The 22327-nt window shown below is 42.1% G+C and overlaps 1 protein-coding gene across 9 annotated transcripts in view; it reads left to right on the top strand.

The window, feature by feature from the left end:
- The window catches only part of BAHCC1 (BAH domain and coiled-coil containing 1), a 125184-nt gene that overhangs the window by 90883 nt on the left and 11974 nt on the right, over nt 1–22327 (top strand). For 6 of the 9 annotated variants that reach the window (XM_073560592.1, XM_073560591.1, XM_073560590.1 and 3 more), the window contains 12 exons: nt 939–1041; nt 1160–1368; nt 1657–1815; nt 2168–2358; nt 2446–2824; nt 5689–6507; nt 10187–10374; nt 10613–10749; nt 10863–10973; nt 21371–21491; nt 21578–21824; nt 22114–22305. In XM_073560592.1, coding sequence (XP_073416693.1) covers nt 939–1041; nt 1160–1368; nt 1657–1815; nt 2168–2358; nt 2446–2824; nt 5689–6507; nt 10187–10374; nt 10613–10749; nt 10863–10973; nt 21371–21491; nt 21578–21824; nt 22114–22305 — 2856 coding nt within the window. The remainder of the gene's footprint in view (nt 1–938; nt 1042–1159; nt 1369–1656; nt 1816–2167; nt 2359–2445; nt 2825–5688; nt 6508–10186; nt 10375–10612; nt 10750–10862; nt 10974–21370; nt 21492–21577; nt 21825–22113; nt 22306–22327) is intronic. The other 3 variants (XM_073560596.1, XM_073560594.1, XM_073560597.1) reach the window with 3 other exon arrangements.

Raw genomic sequence — 22327 nt, 5'->3', positions numbered from 1 at the left:
TAGTGGTGTCAGATGAATGGCACTGCTATTAACACGTGGAGCAATGGACACCCAAACCTTTACTTTGTGCCAGAACTCAGTGGCTAAGTTAAGAAACCTGCTAAATTGGGATTTGTACAGAGGATTCCACTGAGAGGAAGTATTTTGTGAGATGGAGGCGTAAGAGGTTCCTGTCTGATGTGTGATGTGATGAGAGTGATGTCACCATGTGGTTTCGGGGGGGACCAATTGAAAGGGAGGGTTTAGAGTGTTTGCAGGAAAATAATATCTGGGATTACCAGAAGCCCTTGGCTTGCTTAGAACACATTGCTTTTATTATCCGGCCTGTAGACCATTCTCCCGATGAGACACAACTTCCAGTAGAGTGTTGTCTAGTCAGTTGGCAAGACCATCAAAATTAAGATTTTAACCTCTACATGACCTCACATCTTGGTGGACTAAAGAAATTACAAGTGCCATTTCTCAGTTTTAATGGTATCTTATCTTCTTTTCAATGGGTGTTTTCTTGTTATGGAGACTTAATATTTTTGGTGTACGGAGTTTTACACTCCAAATAATGCCTTCTGTGAAAAAGTTTGCAAATGAGTTCTCACCTAGATGGAAGAAAACTTTTTTTCTATTACTCATGGCCCACCAGCTGTACAAGAGGATGATGTCTACTCAAAACCCATACTTCTGGTCTCATTTAAATTGTGTTGTAGCCATGTTCTCAAAATATTATATTTGATTGATATGTAATAATCAACCGACCTTGTCTTTATGGTCTTCATGTCTAGTTGATAGTTTGTGGGTGCTGACATTCTGAAAATGATGCTTACCATGAATGGTCTTTGCATGAGTAAATTCCTCTTTCTCCAGAGAAGTCAACACCTTTGTGCTTTGGTCTACATGAATAGCCTTTTTGTGTTATGCTGACCCCTTCCGTTCTTTTTGTGTAGGCTCTAGTCGGTCCATGCATGTGATTGACCTGGATGCAGAAGAAGAGAGAAACCGTCTTTGTGATGATAGGCTGGGGATCCCCGGCAGAGACCTTTTAATGCAGTGAGTAGCTGTCAAGTCTATACAACAGGCTCCTCGCTTCTAGCTCTTAGGGCAGCTATATCTCAGGAATGTGAACTCCTAATCCTGTTTCACACCTTTCATGTCACATTCATTTTAGAGAAAACAAGGACCTGGTGGAGTTTGCAAGAATCCATCCTTCCAGCGGTTGCCCTGGTGATCTGACGCCTCATCTTATGATAGCAAGCGGTTCCTCTCTCCAAGCCAGCCAATTAGGAGCTGACCCTACGCCACATACTCACCCAACCCATCCCCACTGGCTACCCAGAACAAGGAGTCCTTCCATATGGATGGGTGGCCCTTCGTACAGTGAGTATGCTAAATTCTTGAAGCTGGGTTGGGCTACATAGGTTGTTTGCGCTAAGAACTGTGCACGGCTAAAGCAGAACTAAGCGTAATCCAAGCGTGCAAAGCTTATGCTGCACTTGTGTGCAGGCGTGAGCTTGTCCAAGACGTACGCGCTCGAAGGAAACCAGTCTTCCTGTGTTAACACAAATAAAATGGTGTTGAGTAACTTTGCACTCAATGCTATTCAGAAGTGATCCCTTGCCCTGGCACTTGCAAGGATTTAACTGTAGCTAATCTATCTGCCACCAGGTATTAGTCACCCAGCTTTGCATCAGAACCTGCCCCCAGGATTCCCCCCATCTATGCCTAGTGCCATGCAACCAGTGTTCCCCCTATCACAGGAACCTCCTGCCCAACTGGTCATTCTACCTCCGGAGCCCTCTCCCCACACTGCTCCACACACTCTTGGTAAGTTCGAATGTATGTACCAAGGTAAAGGGCTACTAACATAACAAATAATGTGTTCTTCTCTACTAGGTTTGGGTGCAACAGCGCCACCTAGTGTGCTGATCGTCTGGAAAAATTGATTTCTAATTTACAACATTTTGCCTTAAATAAACTTAGTAGTCATAAATGTTTGGGATAACAGCAAAGTCTGACTGATGGCAACCAAAGATCTGGAAATCTAAGATTAAAGTTACATACAACCTATTTATTTTATAGGATCAATTCTGAAATTAATGCAATTTTTTTTTAAAGTGGCTTTATTGGTATGGAGTACTTGTTATGCTAATTTGTGCTCTTCTTCCCCCTTCTGCAGCTGATGTCATGGATCAGGCTTCTTTGTGGCCTCCGATGTACCCTGGCAGAGGACCCGCCTCTCACCTCCAGCACCCGGGACAGCTCCCGGTCTATTCGCGGTCACAGTTTCTACGGCAACAGGAGCTTTATGCCCTGCAACAGCAAAGGGCAGCACAGGCTCTGGAGCTTCAGAGGCAGAGCCATCTTCAAGTATGTCAGACTTGAAGTTCTTATGTTTTAATGATTTGCCTCGATTCCACATGTGGTTCTTGTGTAACATCTCAGTTCTTTCCATAGCGTAAAACCGAAGATCATCTGCCAGAATCTGACGACCCACCAGAAAAAGCTGCAAGGCCCCATAGTAAAGCAGAAGCCTTAAACACTTCCAAGATCCATCCACCTCCCAACCTGCTGCTTCCACCTCCCTCTGCTCCGGCACAACCTAAGCTCTCACCCTGCTCCCATTCACCTGCCCTACGGCCTCCGTCCAAATGCCCAACACCCCGGCCACTGGCCCCATGCACTTTACCGGCCTGCCCTGACGGCAGCTCCATCTTGGTGCCCAGCTCACCAGCTGTTAGCCCCGTACCCGTTCAAAACTCCAAGGGGAAAGAAGGAGAAGATCGAAGAGGAGAAGGGCAACCCCCTAGAGACTATCCCAAATCACTGGAACCAGGTAAATTCACATGTACTATGGATTTTGTTGGCAATAAAGAGGTTAACAGTAGATCGAAGGGGGAAAAAAATCCCAGGCTGAATGGGCGGTGGTAGGGATCTACGCATCTCGCTAAATGAATTGCAGTTCTATTGATCGCCTTTTAAATTAAACACATATTTGCATACCGCAAGGCCCATTTGTCACCACGTCTCCTCTGTGTATGGTTGGAAATCTGCTCCCCTCCACTAGGTTCTGGCAGCTCCGTGCCTGAATCATTGCTGTGTATTCCAGGCACAATCAAACACTTATGGAGTTAAAATTAGAAGTCCTAAAGTCCCACTATCCATTTTCTGGGAAGAGCTTTGCCTTCTTGGTCCTGAATCCTCATTGGCTTGGGATCACAGAATATTACAGTCCTATTTTAAGGACTGTGCTGAGTCTTAACCTTGGGGTTATGAGTCACGAATGTCTCCTTGAACTGTTCTTGCATGAGGGAGGTAAGCTGGTAGAGTGATATTCTGCTCATCTGGCCATGCTGTCAGGAGGGTGGAAGGACACCATTAATAACCCAATGACAATGAGCAGAGGTGGGAGGGCATTGCCAACTTCGGGCACCTTCAGAGCCTTTTCAAGATGGAGTAATAACATTTATTTCCTAGTCCTCAGTCTGTGTCAGCTGCATAAACACCCAGAAAACAGCCCGGGTAATGAGTCCCGCTGGCTTCATCCATCTTCTAAACCTGTCTAATCCACCCCCTACCCACCATGTCCATCTATCTCCTCTGCTTTCAATCATTCACCCTCCCCTTTTATGCAGTCACTCACTTTATCGCTCTAATGCTCGGTCTGGTCTTGTCTCTACTCTTCTCTCCTTCCATCATTCCTCTCTCTTTTTTTTTTTTTTCTCACGCTTGCATCTTCCACTCAATTTCTCATTGTCGCCCCTTTCTTTTTACACCTCCCATGTCCTCCTGAATGGCGCCTCTGTTCAGTGGTCTAGCAACAAAAAAAGGCCCAGGAGCTTTCATATCATCAAATTTTCAAATTATTAATTCTGTCCATTATTGTCACTTTTGCCTTATTACATTTTCAGATGTATTTTTCTTAAAGCTTGATTTTTTTTTTCTTACACTTGGCTTGCAGAGTCAGCCATTTTGCTCCACAAACCAGTCTGTATGCGTCATATGTGTCATTCTTATGCATTCCAAACAGATTCAAGGATCAACTAGATAATATTTTACCATATTTTGATTTGCAGTTATTATTATTTAAAAGGGACCTTTCACTGGATTTGTTTATTTAAATGAAAAACCTCCTTCTATTGGCGCTGCTCCACAGATTCTGGAACAGTTTTACTTTTTCTTCTGTGTCATTCCGCTCCAAAGATATGCCCCTCAGAAGTAATGGTTCAAACTTTCACTTCAATCAACTGGGCATATGCCACAAAGCTTCTCTGTGGGTGTGGCCTTGTTGTGATTGGCCAGCATTAGAGGACAAAACGCAAACGTCCACAAAGAAGTTCTCTGATACATGCATTTGTGAAGGGCATAACTTTGGAACAGGGGGGCACAGAAGAAAAAGAAAAACTGTTCCAGAACCAGTGGATCATCTCCAATTGGAGGAGGCACTCAGTTTATATAAAAAAAATTTAGTGGAAGGTAACCGCCTTAAAGACTATATCCACCAATGAAGGTTGCCTAACCACACTGGAGCTTACTTTTTCAGCGACTCACGCACTAAGTGTTTGATAATCCAGTCTCTTGTTCTTACGGTTTTGTGGCCATCCTTTTAAACTGTGATCCATGTATCATACACGTCCATAAGACAACCTTTTTGAAAAACCACCTATGATGCATTTTTAATTCATTGTCCCTCTTCTTGAGAGACTACTCCTTTTTTTATAAGGTCATCCTTCATGGCTACTTTGGATGGTTGACCTTAGTTGTGTACATAGAGGATGATGAGACCCCATAGAAAAGATTAATTTTAAGTTCCTCTTATAAGCTGCCAAACATATTGTTCAAGAGGACCTATCACTTGCTGTAAATGTGTACATTTTCTTACTTATGTATCTCCCAATTTTCATTTGTTCCTGCACAATTCCGGTTTTGAGACATAGCCCCCTGTATGTAAATATAGTCTTTTAGCCAAGTTGGTATGGTCTTCAAGGCACCTCAATAGAAGAGCTGTGGACCTCGCCCACTTAACTAAAAATATTACATTTAAATGAATGGAGAATCGCAGGATCAAAAGAAAAATAACTTTGAACTAAGAACAGCGGCATGTACACTAAGTTCAAAATATTACATATTTAAGGAAGGTCTTCTTTAACCAATTATGAGTGTGCAGCAGTGATGCAGACAGCCCTTTATATCATGATCAGCACCATCTTAGAACGGTAGTCCGCAATTTCTAACTCTTTACTTAATTGACGTTTTTTGGCGTCACATTCCTGATCCTGGCAAGAGGCAACAAATATATTTTAACTAATCTTTGGCCAATTGTTCCTAAAAAGAATTTTGCTTGTGATCATCGGAAGCTTTTTTTTTTTTTTTATCTTGGCCAACATCACCTAAATCCGAAAACAATTCAGCTCAGTTGTAGGAAGTGGAAGATGAATTGCCCAAAATAGGAAATGAATAAATAATTTGCTAAGATCTAAATAAACATTTTTAGAGACTTCCAAAAGTTATTGGAAGATCCGAGCAGGAGATTCTTTCTTTTTCTTTTTTTTTTTTGCTTTGTAGGTTCACATATACTGTAGGTTGTCAAGCCTTTTTCTACTTTCTCCTAACTGTTGTGATTTTACTTTTTTTTTTTTTTTTTAAATTCTTGTTGTATTTTTGTTGTTTTAATGGATTTTCTTAATTTTCTGTCCACAGATCTGCCTCCTGGATATACCTACCCAGAGGTTGTCCAATCCTATACCTCTCCAACTCCCCACCATGTGCACTCTGCGGACCCTGCTGATCCTGAAACTATGCAAACTGCATCAACCGCAGCAGAACCTGAGCAGTCCAGGACGTTTACCCCTTCAAAAAATTCACCATGTCACGCCCCAGTTGCAGGGGAATCTTTGGAGGACAGCCAGGAATTGCCTCGCTTGGGTGAAACAGATCTAAGTGAAATTTGTAGCCAAGAACCCCAGGTCACTAAGTCCCAGGAGTGCGAAGAAAACATGGCTAGTGGGAGTTTGGATGAGCCCGAGACTAATGTGGAAGAGAAGGATCTTGTAGAGTGTCAAAGTTTTGACACAAATGAAGAAAAGGAACAAAGTGATTGTTGTGACACTGAGGGTACATCGGCTGAAGAGTTGCCAAACATTTCTCAGGAGCCACCTGAGGTTTCAGTAATTGTGGAGGAATCTGACGACAAAGCTATTAGTGATGTTGATCAGACTTTGTTACAAGAGGTCAATAACGACCTGGACTCTGGTGATGTACAGGCACCAGACGATGAGCATTCGACTCCTTCACCACCTTGCTCCCCAGCTGATCCAGACAATCATGACTTCTTCTATAGTCTGGATACACTCATAGCTGCCAGTATCTCCTTAGGAGAGCTCCCTTCCGATCAGGAAGAGAACTTCTTTTCAGCTGCCGACTCTTCATTCTTCCCCACAAGCTCAGGTATTCATGGGATTGCTCTGCTCAGTGAGTTGGCAGATCTGGCTCTGCAAGATCAGCTGCAAGATACAAAAGGTAAGTAAGCATTACATTTTGTTATTACCAAAACTCCCCACTAGGCACCTTTTGTGTTTTGGTCTAATAGTGCCAGGGACTACCGCTTAACTGCATTGTTTAAAGAGGATTTGAGATACTTTGAAATCCACTTACTTAAAGAGGACCTGTCACCAGGTCAAAAGTGGGTAGTTTTTGCTTACTTTTTTTATTTCTCTTTTTTAATTCCTTCCTGCATCTTTCCTTTTCTTGTCTTTACAATGGGGTATTGCTAACAGAATAATAATGCAAAACAGCCTAAAGACACACCCCAGAGGATCCTGTGAGCCATGCCCCCAACAAATTAGCACTGAATAAAAAGGTACATTTAAAAATAAAAAATATTTACAGGAGCAGAGGGAATAAAATAAGCACAAACTGGTCAATGGTGACAGGTGCTTTTTACATGGGTTAGAAACGATTCCTTTCGGAATGTTGACTCTACAGCCAATGACCATTGCCCTCTAGTAAAAAGCATATTTTACTTGGGAGTTAGCTGTGGCCAATAGAGTATGTGGGAAGGGGTTGTCTTCATCTGACACCCCCTTAAATCATCATGTTGCTTTTTATCCCTCCCCATTGTTTTTCACTTAACATTGTCTAGCTCAGATTGGCTTCTATGTATCTGCTTAAGATCACCATTCCACCATTCACTTTGGCAGAAAGAGTACATTTACTTCTGTGTAATAAATACAACTTCACAGGCAATAACTAGTAAAAATATATATAATATATATTTTAAAAAATTTCTTGGCCTCATTGGCCGCCACCTTCAGTATTTGCTGACTGCTAAACACGAGATCACTTGGCCTGTAAGATGCGCATCTCGCTATTGAAGTCTACAGCATGCACTAATTATTTATAATAAGGTGTAGAAAGGGTTAATAGATACCCTTTGAAGCTCTTCCAGAAGTCTGTAGGGAAAATAAGGAAAGGGTTTTCTATACTAAGAGCAGTTAAAAGCCCGGGATCGTATGCACTTAATTTCCCTGCAAGCTCAGTATTGTCATCTCCTGAGAGATTATTAAACCCAAACACTGCAGCCCAGGCCTCTAAGAGCAGTGTGCTAGTTAATCACAGACTCTTACACTCCACAGGGACCCCGAGCCCCCGACCTTCCCCTCCAAAGTCACTTTTTTAGAGCAGCCATTAAGAGGGAGGATTTGATTTCCTAGTTCAGCAAATAAACACACTGCAGCGTAGAAGTGTGCGGCGATATAGTGCCATCGTGCTCCCATCTCTTACTGGCCAGTGTGCCGCCTGGGGCATGGCGGCTGTTTGTTTTTTTTGTTTTTTTTAAGAGCTGGGTGGGGGTTTTAGTCTTTAGTAAGCTGATAACAAGGTCACTGATGTTTAATATTAAACCTCTATCAAGAATTAAATAGGCTTTTGATTTGCGCAATTTTTGGGTCAATTTTGCAACTTTTTTTAATTTTCTGAAATCCTTTTATTATCAATAGTTTTGGTACGAGATATAAATTTCAGGTCATTATAACTCATGAAGCCTCTGCTGTGACCCAAACAAACTAGATCTACACATATACTAAAAATATTTGGGGTCTTAAAGTACGTTATCGCCCAAGACAACTCTTTTTTTAAGGGCCAAGGAGTATCTTTACAAATATTGACAATAGTGACGGTGTCTGTATCTGATTACCCAATTTTCTAGCCCAATAATGGTGCATAAGAGGTGGAGAGGCCGAGACTAGCAAGGTTTGAAGATGGGCAGAATCCAAGAGCTGATGTCAGACTCTCCTAAGGCTACTTTCACACATCCGGCATGTGTGTAAAAAAAACGGATCCTTTTTTGTTTAACGCCGGATGCGTTTTTTGTCATTGAGAAGCACATGCGCCGGATTGCGCCGCATGTGCTTCCGTTTGTTCCGGTTTTTACCGGATCTGGCAGAATTCTCCCGTCCGGCAGCCGGACGGGACGCATGCTGCAGCGTTTTTTTGTCCGGCGCTAAAAGCCGGACATGGCCAGATGCGGCCCTTCCGGCTCTGTGGGACAATGTTACTCTATGGCACATTCCGGCCGCCGGATCACGCTTACACCTGATCCGGCCGCCGCATGCACCATTTGACCCTGTGCGCATGCCTGGAGCGCTCTCGCCCCCCCTCCTCACCGGCGCCTTCTTTACAGCATCCGGCGCCATAAGTTGCGCCGCATACCTTTCCGATCCCTGCATTCCCAGCCGCATCCGGCTCTCCTTCTTTTCCCCGCACCATACAGGATTTGCAACGCCGGATGTGTGAAAGAGGCCTTACTGTGACCATTCATGGTCGACTCATTGACCGATAATTGGGTCGTTGTTTATCCCAAGTCAACATGCCACTATGAATATTAAAAAATTTCTGAAAATACCTATAACAAATAGTAATTTCTTTAAATCGAGACAGGTAAAAGTCCCATAATTACTTGGCTAAATGCCAATAGTTACTATATTAATGCCTTTACATTTTCTCTCCTATGTTGAAGGACTTGGTAGACGTTCTAAAAGGCTTAACCCTCTCAGCAACCATCGAGTCCCTGTATAATGAACCTTCTCTATTAAGCTGTGGGCAAAGCTCTTCCATGGCTGATGAATTATAAACCATGTAGTATAATGGTGGTGATAATTAGCTGCATATTGCAGGCCGGCCCCTTTTGTGTGTCTGTCATGGGACCCATCGGAAGTGTGTTGTCAGTTAGAAGACAGATGGGCACATGTGCAGGGCTGCAATATTGCACAGGAAGCCATACTTAAATAGGGCAATGTTCTCCCAAGTAGCTTTTAGTATCGATTGTTTTTTGCCATTGTGGATAAGGTAATGCACGGAAATGCAACCACATCAACCGTCTGGTGTCTGGAAGATGGTTCTCTAAACACACTCGCGTGGACATCTTTATGGGGAGCAGTGGCATTAATTGGCAGCGTGCGTGGCCCATGGGGAGTTGCAACACCTCTTCTTACACCTGTTTGTTTGATACAGTCATTGCTTTCTGTGCTGGGTGGTTTAATGGCTCGGCTTTATCGTAGATGAAACGGGAGAATTTATTTTCTTAATATAAGAAGAGGGAAAAAAGTTTTGCCCTCTAGAATTAAAGATTTGGAGCTTCGTATTACTGCAAGGCAAGGGCGGATGGTTATAGAAATATTTATATATCAAAATATACAGCTCAAAAAAATAAAGGGAACACTAAACAATACATTGTATTGTTTAGTGTTCCCTTTATTTTTTTTGAGCAGTATATATTTAATGGTAGTAGCAAAATAATAGTATTATTATTATTATTATTATTATTATTATTATTATTAATAATAATAATACATTAAAATTGATTTATTTTATGCAAACAATTTATGGTACCTTCCAAAAATTGAATTTTACTAAAAAATGTATTTTCCTAGTTTGCATAGTCAGGAAGGAGAGGGGTGAAAGATTTAAGACATGCCCTCCAAATAAGTGGAATAATGCTTATTTCTAATTTTTGTGACCTAATAAATTTAAAAGTTTTTTTTTTAATTATTATATAATATTTGACCAAGTAGTACATATGCATATAAATCATGTAAACCCATCTACATGTAATAGGTATTTTTAACTGAAATTTTTATTTTATGGATTTTTGAAATGTTTCCTTTTGCAATGCATCTGTTTTTTTTGTTCATTTTTTTAGGTAGTGAAGATGATTTGGTAGTCTCTGATCTTCAAGTTTTTGCCACCATCGCTGCTGCATGGTCTCTTGCCGAGGCTGATAGCCTAGAAGGTGCTAAACCAACATGTCACCATACCTGCTGTCCGAAACAAACACCTCGTGTCCGCCTATCACGCCGGACGTATAGCTGGACACCTAAAACAAAGCCAGTGAGTGACATAGACTCATTTTTATACTGATGACCATTTATTTATGTCCCACCCATTTCATAACCTTGATGTTACTAGACCCTGTTCCCAGGAAACAGTCACTAAATGATCCTCATCGGCAGGGTTTATGTATACTCCACCCCTTTTAGTGATTCAGCTCATGGGATTGTATCAGCAAAATCAAGATTTTTGTCAAGTTTGCTTTGTATTTGGACGATTGTTTCTGATTTGTCCTTAGGTCTGTCCACTGAAGGCTGCCATTGACCACCTGGATACTGAGGAGGTTGACATGCGGATGAAATTGGCAGAAATTCAGAGGCGATATAAAGAGAAGCAAAGGGAGTTTGTGAAATTGCAGAGGAGACATGACCATGAGTAAGTATATGAAAGATCTGCCAAACCTGATGGTATGAAACAATCTTGGAGGTTTTTGGGATCGCGCTGCCAGATAGTACACTTTTAAATTGGACTCTTCCCTCCATTTACAGTAAGGATGAGAGTTCTCGAAGTCCAGTCCGACGAGGTCCAGGGAGGCCAAGAAAACGCCCACACTGTCGAGCTCCCTCATCTCACCGGCTTTACGAGAATAAGAAGACCAAGTAAGTTATCAGGAGACATCTTTATGCCTTATCATATTCATTGCTTGGAAATAGCCGCCATGATGATGTGAAGTCCCTGAGGACTGTAATGTCAGTGTTCTATGGATGGATCTGTCTACATTTCTTTCTGCCCCTTCTATTTATCTTACGGCAGTGGTCTTGTCTAAACCTGCCTCTTGGTCCTTCACTTCCAAGCACAGGTTCTGTGTACACTCATTAAGACCAAGAGGAATGTGTTCCAGTCAGCTCAATTCTACAATGCAAATATTGCCTTTATTCATTAACCTGCACTTGACACTCATGGCAGCACTGCAGTCTTGCTGTTTGGTTTGAGTACACGTTTTTTACTAAAACAATAGACTTTAATAAGAAATTACATTTTTAGCTAAGTCTTCAGATCTTCTTAATTTCAAGGGTGACTTTTCATGCAATTTTCTAAAACTCAACCCCAATCTACGTCTTTGCTGTTTCTAAAAGGACATATCTATCCCACAAAAAAAAACGCTGTTAAATCCTATAAAGACTATAAATTATCTTTCTCTGTAAAATTTTTAACAATTTTTTTTTAAAGGAACTTGTCAGGTCCCACATGCCCTCCAACCCAGCAGCATTCACCTATGTATGATTAAACTCCCCCTGCCTAACCAGCCCTGTATAAAGTTTTTTGGTAAAAATTAGGTCTAACAAAGCATTTATATTGTCCCCGTTTCCTATACTAATTAGGGCTCTGACTAATCGATGGGGTGTTAGTTTCCCCAGACTAGTCAGCCTTCTTTCCATGTTATCACACCCCTGTGAGCACGAGAACATAACTTGCAGGAGCCGACGTCATCGCCAGCTTCTTCAAATATCACGCACCACACATTTCGGCATCGTCACTGCATCTTTGTAGCCGGGTGTATGCTTCCTGGCTTCAGAGGCTCAGTGCTCATGATCAGAAGTTCAGAAACGTCACTGCCCCTCTGTAGCTGGGTGTATGCTTCCCGACTTCAGAGGCACAGTGCGCATGGCCGGAAGTGCAGAAGCCATCTCCTGAAGTTCCTGTCATGCGCACTGTGCCTCTAAAGTCGGGAAGCATACACCTGGAAACTAATGCTCCATCGAATCGATTAGTCAAAGCCCTAATTAGCATAGGAAATGGGGTCAATATAAATGCTTTTTTAAACCTAATTTTTACTCAAAAACATTATACAGGGATGGTTAGGCATGGAATTTACTCATCCCACCAATGACAACATCTGCAAGGAGTTTGTATGTTTTCCCCGTGTTTGCGTGGGTTTCCTCCGGGTTCTCCGGTTTCCTTCTATACTCCAAAAACATACTGATAGGGAATGTAGATTGTGAGCCCCAATGGGGACAGTGACTAAAATAAATACATATGTAAGAGAATGCTGCTGGGCTGAAAGGCATGGAGGACCTGACAGGTTCCCTTTATCTTTACCTTTTTTTCTTAGAATTTAAAATCCCCCCATAAAATGTCCTCTTTGGTGCTAATTTGCCAAACTTCTAGCCTTTGAGTAATAGTGAGGTTGTCCATCCAAAATCTGGACATCTAGCATGTGTTTCTTTAAACAAAACACGTAACTTGAGATAAATATATATTTTTTTGTACCCATTGTAAATGCTGCTGTTCTCCTGAATGCAGCATTGTATTTCTGTTGCTCCTGCTCCTTCCCGTTTCTGATATATAGTCGTCTCTTTCCTAAATGTACATCTAGTCTGTTTATCCAACTAGGCGTGATTCTAAACTCTTCTTTGTGCGAGTTGTCTTGGCCATGCCCACTTGGCTAATTAGACTAAATTTGTACACAGTGATGTCTCAGGAACGTAGAGACACAGGAACAAAAGAAAAACAAAGCCAGATTCAGGAGAACAGTGGCATTTACACCAAATAAAAATAAAATTGGTACATATGACAAGTGGCAGGCCCTCTTTAATGGACTACACACAAAATGGGCACAATTATACGGTGGTCATTATGCATTCTCTGTCTGCTGAATGCTTACTCCATCCATAACTGGTCTACACTTCTCCTGGCTTAGAAAATGCATAAAGAGACAGATTTGTGATTCAGGACTTTTTAAGAAAATTGGACTACCACCAATCCAGCTATACTGGTGGCCATTGTTGTAGTCACCCACTTCTTTCAGATTGAACTGAGAAAAAGTAGAATGAACTCTTTTACTAAGTTTATTCATTGATGAATTTCAGGGACACCTCCTCATGAGATATTACTCCCTCCTAAAAGACCATTGATGTGACTTGAAGCTCTTGGATCCTCAAGCCCTCATCTACCCTGAGCCTTGTTGTGACTGCTTTCTCTGCACCCTATGGCCAAAGATCCTCGTGTAACACCCCTTTAGGGCTTCCACTGTACCCTGGGTGTTATGGAGGGTCTCACCTCTTTCATACGCAGTGCCTCCACCCGAATATTGATTGGAGCTCTGTGTCTGGGCTGCAGAAGAACAGTTATCTTCTGCCAGGGGCTGATTCGGGAAACCCCTTCCACAGCTCGGTACACACTCAGGAAGCAGGAGTAAAACAGTTTAACAGATTTATTGCTATAAAGCAGAATTGAGGTGGGTTTAAAGGAATAAACATACAATGCAATTAACTGTGCTCTATAAAAGTCATATACACATCACCATCTAATTAAACTCCAACCCTGCAAATATAACGTGGCAAAGTCCCCCTCTTCTGTATTTACTCAGTCCAAACGTTGGGGCCCAGTTGCCACGGATGTTAGCGTGCAAAGTAACAATCGTGGGTGCACTTAGATGAACATTGATGTCAATAGTTTATGTTGCCTTGTACTCACTGTAAATAGCGCTGATAGAACCACAAGTCTCATAAGGGCACTCGCTGTGTCTCAAATGACTGGAGGATTCTTTGGACTCCAGCTGGGGGCTGCAGGATTTAGACCGTTATCCGATGGGAGTGCCGGCCGGACTCTCTGGATCTTTGCTCTCTCCAGCAACACAGGTATCTCCGCGGGGTCCCCCACACTCTGCAACTTAGGGGAATCAAGATCCACACCGCTCTGTATCTCATAACCAGCAGCAGCCACGTTTTTCCTCCTCTCACCATTTACTTTCACTTTCTCCCCAGCGTCCTCTCCCAAGTCCCTCCTCCTCCCTTCTTCTATCATCTCACTGGAACAAGGATCCCTGGGAGTTGTAGTCTTCTGCCACTCAGGAGAAAAATGATTAGTGTCTGTAGGTCCCTGTTTAACAGCCACTGCAAAACTCTGCTTAGAGTGTGTAAGCTCCAGCATGCCGGTAGATGCTCTGATAGTTCCCTGTGCAGGTGTTACACACGTAGTGAAATTAAAACTTGGTGTAAAACCGTCTGAATTTTTTAAAACCTATTTTTTGGCAATTTCTACAAACTAAACAATCGGGACTTTTCCTCATTTTCACTCCAGTCCCTTCCCACCTCTTGATGATCTCCCAGTAGATACGTCTTGTCAAGGGGAGGGGTAGGTTCTCCCACAAAAGTGGCACACAACACAGCATAGCAGCCCCTGTCTGTGCCATGTAACCGCCTCTGGTCATATTACGGTGCCGCTCACTGGTTCCAGCGCTCTGCTATTACCCATTAACCGCCTGGTGCAGCTATTCTCGCACTCGCGGGCCCTGTATAATTGTCCTTCTCTGCTACAAATTGCCTCTCCCGGCAGGACCATTTGCATAAATCCTCCAAGCTAGTCCAAACACGATTGGAGAGTGTGTGCAATGCATCAAGCTCTATGATTTGGTAATAATAGTTAAATCTCTACTAAATGACTCCCTCAATTAAGACAAAGGGAAAAAAAAATAAATGTCAGAGTTTTATGTCAGAAAACATTAGCAAACGTTGCATGCTTGGAGGAAAGGGAGAGAGTTTACAAAAAGATGGCGTGTTTTGCTTGGCTGTGCCACTAGGGCAAGGGGCAGCTTATGCCTCCTGACCATAGTGAGCGGGCTAGCAGGTTTTTAACTGAGCTGCTATTAAGGGACTTGCAAGTGTCTGGATTAATGCTGGCTGCCCGACTTCCCCCCGGTTTTCTGCTTTTCCCTCCTCCCTACCGCACAAGCAGCTGTTTTACAGACTGTGGGCACAAGAGTCGGCTGAGTCATTAGTATTTAAAAGAAAAATAATAATCTGGGTAGCAGCATCTCACTTACCTCTGCCCTTTTTAAAGTGGCACCTCTGTGTATTCATTAAGACTGACAAATGTGATAGTCGCCTATTGTCAAGTGACGATACGGCATCAGTGGGTAAGGGCAGGCACTGACCACAGGGGACACTGGTGCAGGTGGGACTCTCTCTCTTGTGACAAAAGAGAAGTGGTGGCTTCGAGTGGGGGAGTTTTAAAATAAATCCTTATTGTCTAAACGGTAAGGCTGTGTATGACCCCTGGTGGTCCAGTGGGAATCGAGTATTTGATTTCAAGTGCTTTGTCCCAATACTGCAACCAAAGTGTTGAAGGTTATGTGAGTCCACCACCTCCAACCTCTTTGGCAATTTGTTCCTACTCCTATTTCCTTTAAGAAAGTGTCAATTTCCCTTACTTTAGGTAGTTCTTCCTGAAAGATACCGGTTCCTGGGAAGGGAAATAGCAACTGATCCGCGCGCCACCAACTGGCATCCAAAGCAGTTGTCGCCTGAGTAGTACCACTTTATGCAAGTTTGGAGAACTTCTTTTAAGTTTGTGGTACTTTTGAACAAAGCTGCGCCCTCCAATATATGTTTACATGCACACCGTCACACTCGTATGCACGGACATGCACTCACTCATATAAACATACACACACATGAAGATACATATACATGCACACATGCTTACACAGAAATATATACTCTCAATCCACACATATACAAATGCACACAAAGTCTCATACACTCTCACGTGTGTACACACTCACATGTATGCATACACATACAAATGCACACACATACAGTATGTATATATACGCACATAGAATCATAGAATGGTAGAGTTGGAAGGGACCTCCTGGGCCATCTGGTCCAACCCCTTGCTCAGAGCAGGATTTGCTAAATCATCCCAGACAGATGTCTGTCCAGCACACAGTCTCATACACTCTTACACATATATACAATAATAATATAATAATTTTATTTATATAGCGCCAACATATTCCACAGTTCTTTACCTTTCAGAGGTTCATATACAACCGTGACAAGTTAAAGATAATACTATAATTAAAGCAAAAATAATGACCACCCTTCTCGTAAGAGCTTACAATCTACAAAAACACTCAAACATATATCCATATGTGTGCCCACACACTCCTACATACTCAAAAAGGTATACATATGTGTATGTACACACATGTATACATACGCATACAGGTTCATACACTCGCACGTATACAAAAAAATGCATATATACATGCATACACTCATAAATGCATACATATGCATACGCACTCACACATGTATAAAGTACATACAAATTGTGTATATTCGCATACATACGCTCTCACACGTATACATGTGCACAGACACTCATACACAGACACATGTATACATGCAAACTCATACACACACAAAATTGTATATATTCCTATTTATACACTCACACCCATGTATACATATGCACATTCTTATACATACACTCACACATACACACTTATTGCAATGATTTGACTTCTGATGATATCATTACACGCTGTTGACAAAATAGTAAATGCAAGACCCACCTAAACTGATTCCTCCTACCCAGGGGCCCTTATCTGTTGGGCCCCTGTACGGCTGTACAGGTTGCACCGGTTATATGTCTTTCCCTGCTATTTTTGTCCCCAGACGTCCTCAAACTTATTGGTATTGTTTTTATAAGAAAAAAAAATCTAAAAAGTCCTGGCGAATCTGACAACTATGAAGCCATGATTCATACCAGTAAGCTGTACTTGGTGCTGTTCATGACTGTGGCCTACAGTGGGGGGAATACGGTGAAGACACCCAACCTGATAACCTCAGTATGCCCTAACAGATTCTTTCTATCCAGGTTCTTCTGGAAGTTTTCAGCATTACTCATGGAAGATGAGGGTTGTGAAAGGCCTTGCTTAAAAATATTTCTTCACAGGCACTTATGTTTTGGTTTATGTAATAACAGTACATCTTCCCCAAGTTGTTGATGGTGGTACTCTATTCACGCACTCATTCCATACAGGTCCTACATGATAAAGCGGTAGCAATCTCCGGTCTGCATGGACGCAGGCTATACATCCCAGGGCCGAGAGCGGAGATAGTTGCCTAGCAACCCCTGCTTCCTCCCCTAAGCTCTACCCTGCTGTTTGCTGAATTTGGACTCAGTGTGATATGTAGAAGATTGAAAATAAGGTGATGGCATTGCACAAACCTTTCATCCTAACCCATAAAGCTTCTCTTTGGCAGCCATCTTTGAAAAGAGGGGCCCCTTTCTCCATTTTCGGGCTCGGCCTTAAATTACATATATGTATAAATGCACAAGGATACGTTCTCAAGCCCAATGTGTATTATTTATGTGTCTGTCACTTATTAATGTCTCACCAGTAATGTATGCGCCACTTTACAAAGGTTGGGTGAATGCCTGAGATGACACAACTCGCAAAGTGCCTCTTGCGTCACGTCTAAATATTTCATGAGCTCTCCAGCCCTTGGTGTAGATTTGGGTGCTTTAAGGGTTAAATCGTTCCAGCTGAGATTCCAGAGCGGATTTAAGAGGCTTTGATGGATCTGCCTGCGGGAGATGCCTTTACTACAGATTTAAAAAGCTGGCTAAAATCCGCTCTGTAAGAACCGCACTCGGGAAAGAAGTCCCCCATGGTCAGGCTGACCTCCAATCTACTCTTTTTGTGTCCGTCCCCCAACCATGAAGTCCAACTCTTTATGCTTGTCTATTATGTCCATGTACCCTGTCAATTCGGGATAGTAGCTTAAGGTACTGTAAGTGCTTATGAAACCCTATGGATATGGGTTTTGTTTCATATATTTGTATTTTAAAGGTCTGATCAAATGAGCTGATCACTCCCATTGTCAAGGGCAGTGACAAGATTCCTAATGGAGGTGTTAGTCAGCTTTCCTTCTTGAAAAGATTTAGTTTGCATGTTTTTTTCTAAGAAGCATTTCCTGGCCTTTACCTCTCCCTACACCAGCTGGATGTCTCCTCAAGGTGAAGCAGTATGTCAACTAGGGCTTGGTGGTGGCCCATGACTAAGATGAGAAACATCACAAGTTTGCCCATGGAGGTCCACAAACAGTTTGTACATTGGGGTAACAACCAAGCAGGTGGAAGCCAATAGTATGATAAGCTCTCACTAAGCTTTGGCAGTTGTAACCCATGCTGTGGCCTTTATGGTCTAGAGGGATGGAATTTTTTGTCTTTGAGAGGACTTGCGATGGCATTCTTGTGCACTTTTTTGTGTTGCACACTAGAAATATCAGAGAGTCAAACAAGTGAGAATCAAGAAGTGGTTGGAATAATTGTGCAACCACTCTGAGGGTCAGATAATCGTTTAAACAATGAATGATGTGATCATAACTTACAACTGGCAACCGATGTCAGACAAGTATTTATACATGACAAGAATTGTGAGCGAAATGTCATAACATCGAACATCGTTCACCGTTTTCACATGGATAATCTGAAGTGTAGTTGTGTTGAACATTAACATCCCAATGGTGATGCTATTTATTACAAATGCATGAATTCATAAAACATTGGGCACAAATTTCCATTGAAACTACAAAAATTGTAATTGAATGAACGAAGGAAAAAAAATGTTAAAGTTGGTCAGTAAGTCTTTTTGCTTACCTAAACAATTTCATGCGAGATGACAGAGCATTTTTGAACACCTCGTTCAGTTGCTCAACCCAGTCACTTTACACAATTATCCTGTATGATCGTTGTTATTGTAAGAATCTGATGGGTTATTGGACGATGTAAATGCAACTTCAGAGATGTTTCTCCACTGGAATCAATTCCAACATACAGTTGTGGCCAAAAGTATTGACACCCCTACAATTCTGTCAGATAATACTCAGTTTCTTCCTGAAAATGATTGCAAACACAAATTCTTTGGTATTATTATCTTCATTTAATTTGTCTTAAATGAAAAAACACAAAAGAGAATGAAGCAAAAAGCAAAACATTGATCATTTCACACAAAACTCCAAAAATGGGCCAGACAAAAGTATTGGCACCTTTAGCCAAAATAACTGCGACCAACCGCTTCCGGTAACCATCAATGAGTTTCTTACAATGCTCTGCTGGAATTTTAGACCATTCTTCTTTGGCAAACTGCTCCAGGTCCCTGATATTTGAAGGGTGCCATCTCCAAACTGCCATTTTTAGATCTCTCCACAGGTGTTCTATGGGATTCAGGTCAGGACTCATTGATGGCCACCTTAGAAGTCTCCAGTGCTTTCTCTCAAACCATTTTCTAGTGCTTTTTGAAGTGTGTTTTGGGTCATTGTCCTGTTGGAAGGCCCATGACCTCTGAAGGAGACCCAGCTTTCTCACACTGGGCCCTACATTATGCTGCAAAATTTGTTGGTACTCTTCTGACTTCATAATGTCATGCACAAGGTCAAGCAGTCCAGTGCCAGAGGCAGCAAAGCAACCCCAAAACATCAGGGAACCTCCACCATGTTTGACTGTAGGGACCGTGTTTTTTCCTTTGAATGCCTCTTTTTTTTTCCTGTAAACTCTATGTTGATGCCTTTGCCCAAAAAGCTCTACTTTTGTCTCATCTGACCAGAGAACATTCTTCCAAAACGTTTTAGGCTTTTTCAGGTAAGCTTTGGCAAACTCCAGCCTGGCTTTTTTATGTCTCGGGGTAAGAAGTGGGGTCTTCCTGGGTCTCCTACCATACAGTCCCTTTTCATTCAGACGCCGACGGATAGTACGGGTTGACACTGTTGTACCCTCGGACTGCAGGGCAGCTTGAACTTGTTTGGATGTTAGTCAAGGCTCTTTATCCAACATCCGCACAATCTTGCGTTGAAATCTCTTGTCAATTTTTCTTTACCATCCACATCTAGGGAGATTAGCCACAGTGCCATGGGCTTTAAACTTCTTGATGACACTGCGCACGGTAGACACAGGAACATTCAGGTCTTTGGAGATGGACTTGTAGCCTTGAGATTGCTCATGCTTCCTCACAATTTGGTTTCTCAAGTCCTCAGACAGTTCTTTGGTCTTCTTTCTTTTCTCCATGCTCAATGTGGTACACACAAGGACACAGGACAGAGGTTGAGTCAACTTTAATCCATGTCAACTGGCTGCAAGTGTGATTTAGTTATTGCCAACACCTGTTAGGTGCCACAGGTAAGTTACAGGTGCTGTTAATTACACAAATTAGAGAAGCATCACATGATTTTTTGAACAGTGCCAATACTTTTGTCCACCTTTTTTATGTTTGGTGTGGAATTATATCCAATTTGGCTTTAGGACAATTCTTTTTGTGTTTTTTCATTTAAGACAAATTAAATGAAGACAATAATACCAAGCAATTTGTGTTTGCAATCATTTTCAGGAAGAAACTGAGTATTATCTGACAGAATTGCAGGGGTGTCAATACTTTTGGCCACAACTGTACATGAGCTCCAGCAAACCTAGTGGACACACTAAAAAGCCTCCAAAAATCGTTCTGCCTTTATTTCATGGGATTAGCCTATGGAGTAGCTTAGACTCTATTATTGTACTTCGATGTGGTGACTACCGGTGCTTTTAATCGGTCTAACCTACAACCCGCTTACAATATTTAGAGCCAGCAATGTTTCATAGGAAGTGACAATCGCGTCCACTGTAGTGTGTTTACAGTAGGGTCTGGAGAGCATGAATTGGTTGGAATAAATTAGACGGAGATGTGTGCTGAGTGCTTTGCAATGGGGAATTCCCAGTCTCCCTCCCCGTTTGCAGTTACATGGAATTTGGCACATGGAGGTGAGGTTAAAAGCGGGCAGGGGGAACCTCGCTCTTCCTGGCTGCAGACACATCTCTGTGCTGTGCTGAAGTGTGTTGGGAAGTGACAAGTTTCAGATAGGCCATTCATTTAATCCCTACTGTGCCCGGAAGGAAAAGCAGTCTACGATCATGTACCCACTTATGCATACGTCAGTCTAGAGGACATTCCTGGCATACACTACATATGTTCTTGCAAAAATGCTAAGGTAGACAGAAGAGCACCCTATATATACCCACGATGGAACAGATGATGGCTTCCTTGACTTCTTCAGATAATTTCTGGCCTCCTCATTATACATGCCTTTAAAGTTTGCTTGGTGGATTTAAAAGAAATTTCATGGCTGGATGAATTGTTTTTGACATTTCTTGGCATCGATAGAAACCTTACTGTAGATGGTGCGGTAGATGAATTCTAAATATGGAGTTTTCTTTTTTCTTTTTCCAGGCCTTTGAGCAGAAGTTTAAGTCTCCTATGTGCAGAGCTTCGAAATGATGGGGAGCCCAAGAAAAAGAAAAGTAAAATATCAGAGGAGTGTTACAGTGATCAAGATCACTCACAGAAGACTGTAAGTTCTAAATAAGAGATCAAAATTGGCAAAAAGAAAAAGGACCTTCGCAGGTTAGCATTCTTACATAATGTTCCCTTTTGTAGGCCAAGATGCATTGCAAAAATGTGTGCCCTCAGAACAAGCTGGCATCCAAACTGGTACGGAAGGTCTCGCAAATGAAGAGCAAAGCCTTAGCATCTGGTACAAGCCCTTTTCACCGTAAGGAAGTTCTTCCAACTAGTAAAATGCAGAAGAAAATGCCTCCACACAAAGGGTCATGTTTAAAGGTCAAAGAAGGAGGTGAAAGGAAAGGTCAGGAGAGACAGAGGCCAGAGGGAGCTGGGGCAGCAGGTGAGGAGAGTTATGTTAAACCCTCCATACAGAGTAGCCAACTGGGGTTGTCAATTGAGATTTTTTTTATTTAGATGTGGTGTACAGCCAGATGTTAGGTAGTAGTGAGTCCTCCTTAGAACTTTTTTATTTATTTATTTTTTAGTTCTTTACCTTTTTTGATTAGTTGACTCCTTTTAGACCTTTTTTGGTGAGCCCTTAAAACTTTTTGGTTTTCACTTCTTTATTTTAAGGAGCTTCAGTAGATCTATCTAAACGGTCTATAAAAATGTTTGTGCTTTTACTACAGATCAGGACAACGATGAAGACTCTGATAGTGATGAAGGAGAGCAGGATCTCCCTGGGCTGTCCAACCATGATGCAAGTTTGTCCCTTAATGCTCCTGGTAATTCCTCCCTGGTGGGTCCTTCGGCTTCTGCGGTGGTAAAAATGGAAGCCAAGCAAAAAGCAAAAAAGAAAATTGAAAGACAGGGACTACTAGGTAAGGAACTTGGAACCATAGC

Source organism: Dendrobates tinctorius, unplaced genomic scaffold (genome assembly GCF_039654945.1).
Source record: "Dendrobates tinctorius isolate UK_male_01 unplaced genomic scaffold, ASM3965494v1 ptg000014l, whole genome shotgun sequence".
Lineage (NCBI taxonomy): Eukaryota > Metazoa > Chordata > Amphibia > Anura > Dendrobatidae > Dendrobates > Dendrobates tinctorius.
Note: the sequence above shows the minus strand (reverse complement) of the source record. Positions and strands in the feature narration are given on the sequence as shown.